Source organism: Danaus plexippus, chromosome 15 (genome assembly GCF_018135715.1).
Source record: "Danaus plexippus chromosome 15, MEX_DaPlex, whole genome shotgun sequence".
Lineage (NCBI taxonomy): Eukaryota > Metazoa > Arthropoda > Insecta > Lepidoptera > Nymphalidae > Danaus > Danaus plexippus.
In genome coordinates this window covers 1,134,047-1,145,843 of record NC_083547.1, presented here as the reverse complement: position 1 = coordinate 1,145,843, position 11,797 = coordinate 1,134,047, and the positions used below count along the sequence as shown (strand labels likewise).

General features: G+C 38.0%; 1 protein-coding gene across 8 annotated transcripts; it reads right to left on the bottom strand.

Moving 5' to 3' along the window:
• Positions 1–163: 163 nt before the first annotated feature.
• Positions 164–11,301, bottom strand: LOC116766136 (dynamin-1-like protein). Of its 8 annotated transcripts, none has more exons than XM_061522787.1 (17): positions 11,005–11,301; positions 10,595–10,739; positions 10,072–10,146; positions 9,650–9,858; positions 9,362–9,572; positions 7,878–7,987; positions 6,238–6,375; positions 5,808–6,048; positions 5,399–5,544; positions 4,615–4,758; positions 4,229–4,405; positions 3,659–3,721; positions 3,177–3,245; positions 2,760–2,883; positions 2,131–2,217; positions 1,653–1,864; positions 164–1,520 (listed from the first exon to the last, which is right to left on the bottom strand). In XM_061522787.1, exons 1-17 carry the CDS (start codon positions 11,104–11,106, stop codon positions 1,464–1,466), a joined length of 2,310 nt encoding a protein of 769 aa, XP_061378771.1. In that variant the 5' UTR covers positions 11,107–11,301; the 3' UTR covers positions 164–1,463. The 8 variants fall into 8 exon arrangements, with proteins under 8 accessions (XP_061378771.1, XP_061378772.1, XP_061378776.1 ...); XM_061522788.1 differs by having other exon boundaries at positions 4,247–4,405; positions 11,005–11,300; XM_061522792.1 differs by lacking the exon at positions 2,131–2,217 and having other exon boundaries at positions 11,005–11,300.
• Between the last annotated feature and the right edge of the window lie 496 nt (positions 11,302–11,797).

Sequence of the window (11,797 nt, the reverse complement as noted above, 5' to 3'; positions counted from 1 at the left end):
AAGGCCCGTGAACTATGATGTTTTAAATAGGGAGATACACAATAATAGCATCACTATAAAAAACCTCCAAATTGTAGACCGCTTCTTAGATTCCATAAACAATCCTTAAGGGTGCTTCACATTATACTCAGGTACACTCCCAGGTGTAAATCAAAGTCTCCCGCCACATCTCAATATTCTATAATTTTAACAGACTCCAATACATCTCTTTCAACATTCAATTAGTTTCACACATCGGACTACAACAATAAATACATTCTCTAGGAGCGGGACACGACATTTCATTACAAGTTGTGACTAAACCCTTTCCTAGACACCGTGAAGCGCCACTCAACTCTCATGATACATGCGACTACGGGATGCAGGAACTATCTATAAGACGATGCAAAAATATAGACACGTCGGGGACGGCGCCAACCCGCGCGACTAGCGCCGGGAGCGGGGTGACGGAATGAGGTTTAGACTAATATTTTCTAAATGAACGACTTCCAAGGTCACTTTTTCACATCGAGTTATAAGTTTAACATTAAATAATTACTCGCTGTGAAAAAATTATCCCAAATTAAATTAAGAATATTCTTTATTTTATAACTTCCTCTGTAAAACTGCTTTACATATAAAGCAGATACGCGGAATCATACCATGCTGGTTACGAGGACGCGCGCTATCCCCGACGCATAGTAAAAACCAAGAGCCAATAGATAGTGATACAAACAAGCTACATTAAAATAACTACCAGCCCTTTAAAACACCAACACGCGACACTTACAGCACTTTATATACAATATCACTGATGCTAGACTATAGTGAGGTGAGATCTGTACAGATTTGATTAAAATTGCTAATATGTATATCAGGAAACAGATTTCAAACAGTAATATAAATTAATTGCATACATATATTTTTGTCCATACTTTCGTTATGTTGGATAATCAAAACGGGGTAATTTAAAATTATTCCACGTGTCACCGGACAAATCGTGAATCTATGCAGATATATCTTAAGATAAATCTTTGAATCACAATCACCTCCACAAACCTCACCCGTACATCGTATCTAGGACTTAATAAAATATCTAACAAGTGAAATGGTAACTGAGACTATGAAATAATAAAAAAAACGATACAAATTCGGTTCTCGACAACAGAAACAGCTTCCGCCGATTACACGCGCCGTGCTAGTAACAAGGCGTCCGCGACCGACGCTTTGGCTCCGAGTATTTGGTAACAAATTCATAGTTTCAGAGCCGGATTGTCATGAGGAGCGGCGTGCGGGCGGCGGGCGGGCGGCGTGCGGGGAGGGACGGAGCCGTCGAGCGTCCCGTACAGGAAACCCCGTGTGACATTCACAAGCATCAGACGTCTCCCATGAGATACATATCATGACAAAGTTTCTCCAGGTGTTAACTCGCACTGCAGTCGGTTCACAGTTCACTTCACTAGGACTAGGGACTAGACGGCGGATCACCACATGTGCGTCTCGCGTATCTCGCTGATGATCTGCCCGGCTCGCTGGAGCGCCTGCAAGTATCAGGTACGAAACAATTAATAATGGTCAACTAAAGATGAAGTCAGGGCTGGTTCGAAGCTTTGATAATCCCTTGAACTATTATGTATGTGTGTGTGTGCGTGTGTAGTATAGCGGGCGGTGACCTTGAGCATGTCGGCGGCCTCCCTCCTCCTCTGCGCGATGTGCTCGGACTCGTTGAGCAGACTCTCGGCCTGGTCCGACTTGTACAGGTGAGTGACCAGCTCCGACTGGAGGTTGTCCTTCACGTAGTTCACGAGGAAGTGCATCACAGCCTTCGGAACCGAGTCCTTGATGGACTTACGGACGATGTAGAAGTACGACTTGATCAGACGCTCTGGAAGTACATTCACTCATTCATGAACGGTGAACGGTATGAAGGAACGGTTCGTGCGATGACGTGAAGATGCTGTTTGCGTGCAGTTATAACATATAAAACATGAACATGCCGCGTCTAGATATTAAAGGTTAGAAAGGATGTGAAAATTAAACACTAGTACAGCAAGTCGATCACATTTTTTGACAAAGCGGAAGCGTCAAGCAACAAGCGTCGAGATGGAAGGTGGCAGGAAACCTATAGTAACGTTAGTGTCGTCTCCTCACCCACGAGGTCACCCATATGGTTCAACTGCATCATACAGATGCCATCGACTACCTTATTAGACTTTTGGTACACATGCTCCCTCCCACCTAGCATCAACCAAAATTATCTCATGTATATAATGCTATATGCGTACTTTTCAAGATACATTTAAATGTTAGTTAATAAAATGAATGAAAATCACAAATAACAGTGACATAGTATATAGTCTGTCATTGAAATGATCTTTCGGTTTACCACAGATAATAATTTTTTTTCATTTTCATAGACTATTCAACTGTCTTTACAACTATCTGAGATATGTATCAATCTGATCGGTATTAACTGCGCCGTACGACACACGGCTGTTATCAAACACATCAAGACCTCGTCTGGAGTGCCAAATATCAGAAAAGTGACTTGGCTTTGACGCACTCCAGTACTATCCTCTGTATAAACGTGTATTGATAAATAATCTATTGATACATATATTTCTTGTCAGTTATTGATCTGATTTTATAAAAAAATCAAGTAACATAAATTTCAATCTTATGCTCCGGTTATTGCAATAAATGGACTATTGTCATTGAAAATTTATACAATGGACTAGTCTTTGTATGAGTAACAGACGTACATATATATATATACTAACCGATGACGTCGCAGTCATGCTGCTCTCGGTCCGACAGTTTCCGGGAGGTCTGGCTGGGTACTTCCGGCAGCAGGTTGACAGGCTTCTGAGGTGTCAAAGCCTTATTCTCCGGGCTGCCGTTCACCTGGAGGGATTGCGTTAGTTAGTTCCACGACCTCACACCTTACTATATGCGGATGTTTCCATTTCTTACTTCAATCATTTTTACTCGCGACCGACTGAATATACATTATGTATGAAAAACTTTAAATATTTCGTACACAGTCACTTGATGGACTCGGGGTAAGCATACTGGGGTTTAAGGGTTTTTAAATTTTTTACTGTTCAGGCAACTATAGATATAATTTTTTCCGAATTTCTCTGACATTTAGATAATTTCCTGGTGTTATATAAGTAAGTCTTAATGCATCAACCCACCTGAGGCGCAGAGTCGAAGTTGTTCTGCGGCGGCGATCTGTCCTGGCCGTCTGTTATAGCCGGCACGTGCTGGAAAATTAGTTAAGAACGATATTTAACTGATATTTAAGGAAAAATATAACAAAACTAGCCATTGCCCGCGAGTTCGGCTGCTACTAAATGTTCTTCCGCCCGTCCTCACACAATTCCAACTTCATGTCGTCTTTATTCCACATACGAAAACGTCAAAAAAAAAAACATTAAAAATAGTTGCCATATATAAAAAATGGTGATGTGAAATGCCTTATTCGGTATGATAACTATAATTTACAACTTAATTAGTATGTAAATTTTAGAACCAAACTTACATGACTGCCGGATGAGAGGGAGTCCATGGGGGTGTAAGCCGTGACTTGTGTTATACCGAGTGAGGCGTGGTCAGAGTCTCTGCATGCTGTTATTTATTTCATTTGTCTCGTTAATGTGGGATTTAATTTATTTACCTCGAATATTTTTGCCAACAGTACCAACACGGACCCTCTCTCACCCATTTGGCGAAGTAACAACTACAATGATATGATTATTTTAGTAAAATTTATCCTCAGAGACGGCGCTTCAGCTGCATTTTTAGCTCGAGAGCGCTTTATGCTCCATCTATATCACTGAATAGTGTATGCGAAAAAACTACCAAATTCTAAAGCTATCTCCTGAACTAAGTAACAAACAGACGAACATTTTAGCTATAACATCAATTATCATAATTAATATTCTCCCAATCATTCCGTCAGACGATACTTTAAATTCTACTAATCATAATATAAAAAAATAATCTATTTCTCAATCATTCAGTAAATTTTATAAAATTGTAATACAATTAAACATGGACATAATTTACAGTAAGGCTTAACTATAAGGAAGATAATCTTATACTGATGTATCGGAAGAATGATTGCTTTATATGTATATATGATTGTGTTAGTGTTTGTTAGTATGTAAACTTCACCAGATGATATTCTTAGTTAATATCAGCCTTTGTTAGCTCCACATATATAGCTTATACAATATATATATACTTTAATGATAGTAGCTACCGTAGAGGCGGGCCGAGGTTTCTGTCTGAACATGGGGCTGTGGTCTTCCACGATGCCGTCGGTACTCTTCAGGAGGCCCGACACTAGCGCCGCCTCGCGGTGGAAGTCCGGATGTTTAGTATTGATGTACGCCAGCTCTATGGCCACCAGATTCTCAACCTGGAACATATAAACAGATTAAAGTATAGAATTTTTAAATTGTTCATTTTATAAAGATTTAAATTATGAACTTTAATATTTTTTAATTTTTATGGAGTACTAAAACTTAATTTAAACATTATTGTTTGAATATATTAAATATAAAGTTTTCTTATATGTGTGCGTTCGTGTGTTTGTGTGTGTTTGTCTATCTATAAACAGATGTCTACCATAGAGTTGGTAGCGGGCAGACGAGTTCTCAGGAGTTGTGTGACGACGTCTACAATCCTCTGGTGGAGACGAGGGAAGCGCTGCATCTCCTGCTGTACTTCTGTACCGCAGTGCTGGACGATGCGCTGCATCTCCTCGTGGACCTGGAACGTACAGTCGGTTAAATTATTTACAATGTATAATAAAATCGTATCCATATATATGTCAATAATTGTTATTTAGTTAATAACTATTACATTTGTTTGTATACGAGTATAATATTGGACTTCTTAGTTCGAAAAGCCTTACCAGAAATCACAGCAGAATAAAGAGCGCCGAGATTACTTAGAATTACTCTAAATATCAGAATCACGAGCACAAAAAAATGTTCAATATTTGATAGTTCACAGTATAATACTGGCTAGTTGTTATTAATCATAGTTGTTTTTGGAAGGTGTGTAAGAACGGCCGTACTACACGTTTGAATGTGTGACCTCTTCGCTCATAGTTAGGTATCCTTTCCGTAGTTCAATACAGACTGATGTTACGTACAGCTTCAACATGTTGCGTTACGCTGTTTGCTCCAGAGCTCTCCAAACAAATGTATTGTGACGAACCCCACACGCGTTACACAAACACGCCGATAATCTATTAGTCTATGATGAATGTAGGATTTTATCACCTTAAAACTTGCATACATTTATACTGTTATGGCCCTGTCGTAATGATTCTCACTTGTCATAATTTTAGATTGTTCAACAGAGCTAAGTCGTGAGTGATGCGAGTGAGCCTGATATGCCATACCAATTCAACGCATCTCTGCGAGGGGTCCTCCAGCCGCCTGATCTGCCTCTTCACCAACAGCTCGAAGGACACCTCCGGCACGAAGAGCGCGGGTCGCGGGCCCGTCGCGTTGCGGATGGCCGTCAGGATGTCCATGCGACTCAGACCTGGAAAACACAACACGTACTAAATCAACCAACATCTTTCGTAAATTATTAAATCAAATAATTCCTTAAAAATGAACACATTTCACATCAAGTTTTCATTAATTGTCTATTTAATTTTTCTATTAACTTAAATGTAATCTGTTATATATTTTCGTAACAAAATTCATTTAAAACGTATCTAACACCACACCATACAGTCACTTCCCGCGCCAATCATATATTAATCTTAGTACGAAAGCGGAGATTTCAAGTATAAGCCTCACCGACTAGTGGATGTATGGAGTCCAGCGTCCGCCCGAACGTCTCGTGGAATATATAGCAAATCCTGGCTCCGCCGCATAGTTCCGTGGTCTCTATGTTCCTGGCCGTGCCCTCTATGGTAGAGCAGTACGCGCTCGCGAACTTGGTAATAATCTGCAGTAGAGTCTGAGACTTATCGGACACGTCCTCGCCGTACGAGTTCAGTAGAGACTGGAACTGGGATATCATCACGTTCACGCGGACCTGGAAGAAGCAGTGCTGTATGAATACAAGCTACATGTACATACAACTATATGTATTTAAATGTCTTAGAACTTGTTAGTTAAAAATGCTACAAGGCTGAAATATTTTAAGGCTATATGTGTTAGATGTGGCACATGCAGGTGACGGACAGGCAAATATTATGATGAAATGACTGTCAATTCAATACACCTTCAACTCCGGGAGACAATCCCGTATATGATGCATGAGCAGTCTGTTGAGGGTCTTAGCGAGGTAGGGCGTTCCGTTCCTGGAGGCTATGGTGGGATACTTCCTCTGCAGGTACGTCGCCTCGTCCTTCAACGAGTCCTGTAATAAAATAATTTTCAATAAAATATTCTAAATGCTTAAATGAAACTAATATTTTACGGATTACTACGCGTATTTTATTCCCGACGTTTCGGTTCAACAAGACCAACAGACAGACATCCACATCTCGTCTGCCCGCGATCACAGTTACTGCGAGATAACCGAAACGTGGGAGTATGTAGTTCAAAATAACAAATTACGTGAAGTTGTCCGTAAATATTAGTTGCATTTAAATGAATACTCGCGAGAGTCTTAGATCTCATTAGCAGATGTCATGTGTGCATGTTTGTTGTTTTGTCGCGTAGGGCATACTGAACAGATTTCGATGTAACTCTTTAATCATATAGGTGAGACATAAGAGTAATACTAGGCCTTATCCTTCATTGCCTGTAGTTTATATTAGAAGACAGACCAGTAGTCTGTAGTGTGTAACCTTTGAAATAGACGATAGATGTCGCTGTCTATCGGTGAATGTATTAATGTTCTGAACACGTCACTATCTCCCTGACCGCAATACAAAACCAAAGCCGACAAAACCGCGGACGTGACTTGTACATTCGTATTTTTTAAATTAATTTTACTGTTTTTTCCAGTCATAGCAATTTATTTCTCAAGTATAATAAACGCATGTAACCGTCCCGCAACACGTCATACGCTTGATCAATACTTGTAGGAAGAGTATTTTATTTCCATCGCTATTGTTTCGAAGCTATTTTCAACTAATTTTATATTGTTATATTTTTTATTATAAACTAATATCTAATTTTATAAAAGCATACGCTGACTTCCTACGAAACAATACTAGGTTTGGAATAATCAAAAGCAACTTCCGACTCGATATTCGGGAACGTTCGGGGATATTCGGGACAGTTTGTGTCTACGTATTTTCCTTTGGACATCGCTTCAATGTCAAATGTCATAAATTAATTTAACAGACTGTTTGTTTGTGCTCAACTATTTTTCTATAAAACCGTGTAATATCACGTCTTCATACTTAAATTTCAGTTATATTCGAGTTCAAGAGTAGATTGTCGCAGATGATGCAAAAAATAACATCAAACAGTTAAAATTTAATCGATAATTACCATGGATTCACTAATGATTAGAGGAGGTTAGACGCGGGCCAAACATGGCTGTGTAAACGAATTCTTCATATTAATAACAGAACGGCCGACTTTTTTGTATCAATTAATATTATAATCTGTACAGAATAATAACACAAGTCTGTAGCGACGAACTTGTTGCTTAGATTAAAATAACTTTTTAAAAGCTTTTATTTATTAGGCACTTGTTGTATAAAACGTTTTAAGGTAGGATTCCTGTAACCTCAACGTGCTCAGAGACAATTACAAAGTTGATAGTGTCACATAGCTTACATCAGATTCCATACACGCACTTATATACTAATAATACATACACACACATACACTTACACATGCACACACGCACACACTCATATACTATCTTTACCTACACACACACACACATATCTATATATATACCGTTATGGACTTCCTGTCGATGATGTCCTGCTGCGACCTGTTCACCACGCCGATGATACCCAGCTTGACGGGGATCACGCGCCCGCACAGGATGTCTATCGCGTCCGTGCCTGAACCCAGAGACAACAAACTCTCACGTTACGACAGACCACAAACAGAGAACAACGCTTTATATAAATAAAACTAGTATTGTTCGGATTTACTACGCATTTACTCACACCACCACCCTATCCAGTTAGCTACCGTTGGCAAATCTTTGTTACAGAGAGCCCAACATCTTTGTGATGCTGACCACCTAGAGGCCGAGCTGCAGCATGTAAAACATGCTCTCACCAGCAACAACCTGCCCGTGCCTCGCCAGCATCGCAAGAACCACCTGAAGCCACCCACAGTTGAACGACAACCTGCGATACTACCATACGTGAAGGGAGTTACTGACAGAATAGGCAACATCTTGAAGAAGGTTTCCATTAAAACTATTTACAAACCACATAAGAAAGTGAGCCAATTCTTGAGACCAATCAAGAGTAACATTCCTTTACAACAAGCGGGTGTATACAAACTCGATTGTGACTGTGGCTTGTCATACATTGGACAGACGAAGAGGAGCATCGGTACTAGGGTTAAAGAACACATCTCAGACATCAAAAACAGGCGCGCGTCGAAGTCAGCAGTGTGTGAACACACAATGGACAAACCAGGCCACTACATTCGTTTTGATAAACCTCAAATCCTCGCTCGGGAAGACAAATATATACCGAGATTAATTCGCGAGGCTATTGAAATTAAAAAACATCCTAATTTCAATAGAGAAGATGGCTGGAATCTATCAAACACCTGGGACCCCGTTCTTAAAAATATAAAATCCCATGTCCGTAACCACACCGCAGGACCTCAAGACACCGTGAGCGCATTCTGCCGGCATCCAGAGCGGTACGCCAGAAAATTAAGAAATCGATGGCGGTAGATGATAAATAACAAGGACCAACTGACAGACATTCACACCTCGTCTGCCCGTGATCACGGTTGCTGCAAAGTAACCGAAACGTCGGGATTATGTAGTTTTTTAAATAATAAAAATCCGCGTAGTAAATCCGAACAATACTAGTTTTATTTAAATGAATACTCGCGAAAATCTTAGATCTCATAACGCTTTATATACTTCAAGTTACAACGAAACATTACCCAATTATAATACTGGCATTCTATATTCAAAAATATTCGTATCATTATTGCAGACGATAGAGTAAATTTTTTTTTTAAACATACGATTGTGATTTAATAAAATTTATTATACAGATACGATCGATTCATGATCGATTAATCGATAAGCAGTGACGTTCATATTTTAACAGGAACAGACTATATATTCCATTGCTTTAATTTTGCTCAAATTATGTAAATTAACCTGTAAAAAGTACCAAACCTAGGAACCTAGTAATACATACCGACCAAGTATAACTGGCATAAAACATTTCAATCACCTGCGTCCATTAAATCAAGTTTGGTGACCACAGCGAGCGTCCTCCTTCCATCGGGGTCGACGTCCTTCGCTAGTTTGATGGCTTCGCTGGTGGCCATGTCCGTGTTAGCGGCCGTCACAGCTAAGATTATAGAGTTCGGGTTTGCTATATATTTGACTATTAAGTTTCTGATTTGATTTTCTATATCTTCCGGTTGGTCACCGATAGGCACCTGTGGATTACGGCAAGTCTTAAAACATTAAATGCCTTGTTATTTAACTTAAAGGTTGGAATTTGTGTTCAACTCACTTTAGTAATGCCAGGTAAGTCTACGAGTGTCAGATTGACCACTCGGGTGGAGTATATTTTCAGGTTGATGGCCTCGGGACATATTCCTTTGTTACTGCCAGCCATACGGTCGGTTTCTCTCTCAATTTCCTTTCTTATTTCATCAAAATCTGAATAGATCTTGTCTTTCGTATGCAAGAATTTGCCCCATTCATCAAGATTTACTGTACCTAAAACAACATGTACATATCATAACTAAAATGTAGAGTATTTTTATAGGAAAATTATACATGTCTATATATTATAGGAGATATAAAGTATTGTGTATTTTTAAACATATAGTCTGCTTGTTACGGCATGTTGATCACCTATTGATGTCATTCTTAGTACATGTAATGTGTGTTACGGACACAACTAAGTCGTAAGTCCAGAACAATACAAACCTTTTGAGAATATGTTTTGTGTTAGCTGAGCTAATGGATTCCAGGAATCATTCCCATCCTCCTGCCTCTTATATACTGGAGTCATTAACATAATTACATAATATACAAAGTAAACTACAAATATATTTAGACTTATATGAATAGTTAAGGACCTAATGAAGTGAGGTTTAAATGAAAGTTGTTTACGTGCAACACAATAGTGAAGGTTATGAACACAATATTGAATCAGTGCGAGTGTACATTGTGATGATTATAACAAAGACTTAAAAAACACAAACAAATGTAATGGGTTCAAGTGAATCATGTATAACTGGGTTAATGTGGATTCTGTTATCGTAGTAATTGATATAACAATGAATCAGTGAGAAAAATATGTTTGTGTTCATTTACATAATTCTGAAATATATATATTGATTACTATAATTTATCTTCTAATAGCTAATAAGGGATTTATCACTTTTGGACAACTTCTTATGTCTATATGATGTGTTTTGATGCGAAATATGATGGATATGTGATGTACCTTCTTCAGCGGACCGATGCTCCTTACTGTCTTTGGGGCTGTACACCAGTTGCAGGATGAGGGGTCGGCGAGTTACAATACCGGGACCCCGTGGTAGGAAAGACCGACCCACCAAACTTTCTATCACGGAACTTTTGCCAGAGCTCTATAAAGAAGATTTTATTATGGAGGCGTGACGACGCTTGAATTTATTCCCGCTATATAAATGTTATATAACTTCATAATCAACGAATGCTTTATAAATATTGTGCATGAAAAGTGATAACTGGCAGGAAAACCTATACTGGTTAAAATGGGGACAAAGAATTTCAGTGACATCTTTACATAACCGTTCAATTTATTCGAAGCGTCCACTATTTCCATAAATGTATTCTGCAAAATTGTGTTGTATAAAATAAAAATATAATAACCTGAGTTCCCAATACGATTATTTGAGGCAATTGGATGGCATCGGCTCCAACGGTATTAAAAACATCTTGCAGCTTATTGATAACAGGAATAAGCGCTTCCATGTTTAATTCTTCTTTACTAGCGACTGAGATTATTTATAAAATATGAACACAACCTTTTATTATACAAAGGATAGAAACTTTCAAATTATTTAATTATCAAAACACATAAACCGACCGGTAAAAGTCGGCCATATTGATTCGACAGAACTGAAGAATGAAGATTGTAATTCGGAGTTCGGACTTGAGAGACAGTAGTACAGTACTCAAAATTGCAGATACTAAAAATGATTTTTAAAATCGATAGGTTACATAAATTCATATCGTAACGAAAATAATAGTGAAATTCAAATAATAAAATTCAATTATATTTAATTAAATTATATTAGAGTTAGACTGGTTACTGTTTATTATTTCAAAATATTTTCTTTTCTATACTAAATATTACTTAATTATAAATAATTACTGTTTAGCTTTTATATTACCATATTTTTAATACAAACAATTTTATAACAAAAAATTATAATATTTTACTTTTAAAAATTTTAGTACTTGTATTAAAAGAATAAGAAAGTTATAATGTTAACCAATATATCTATTAGTATTTTAATTTCTACAGTGTTTTTTTAAATTATGGTTGGTTATAAGCTTTGCTGTACACATTTATGTATACTTAAATAAAAATATCGGGTGAATTTAGAAAAACTTAAGATATTAAAAAGGAATCATTTCAATATTCCTACTAAGTAAGATA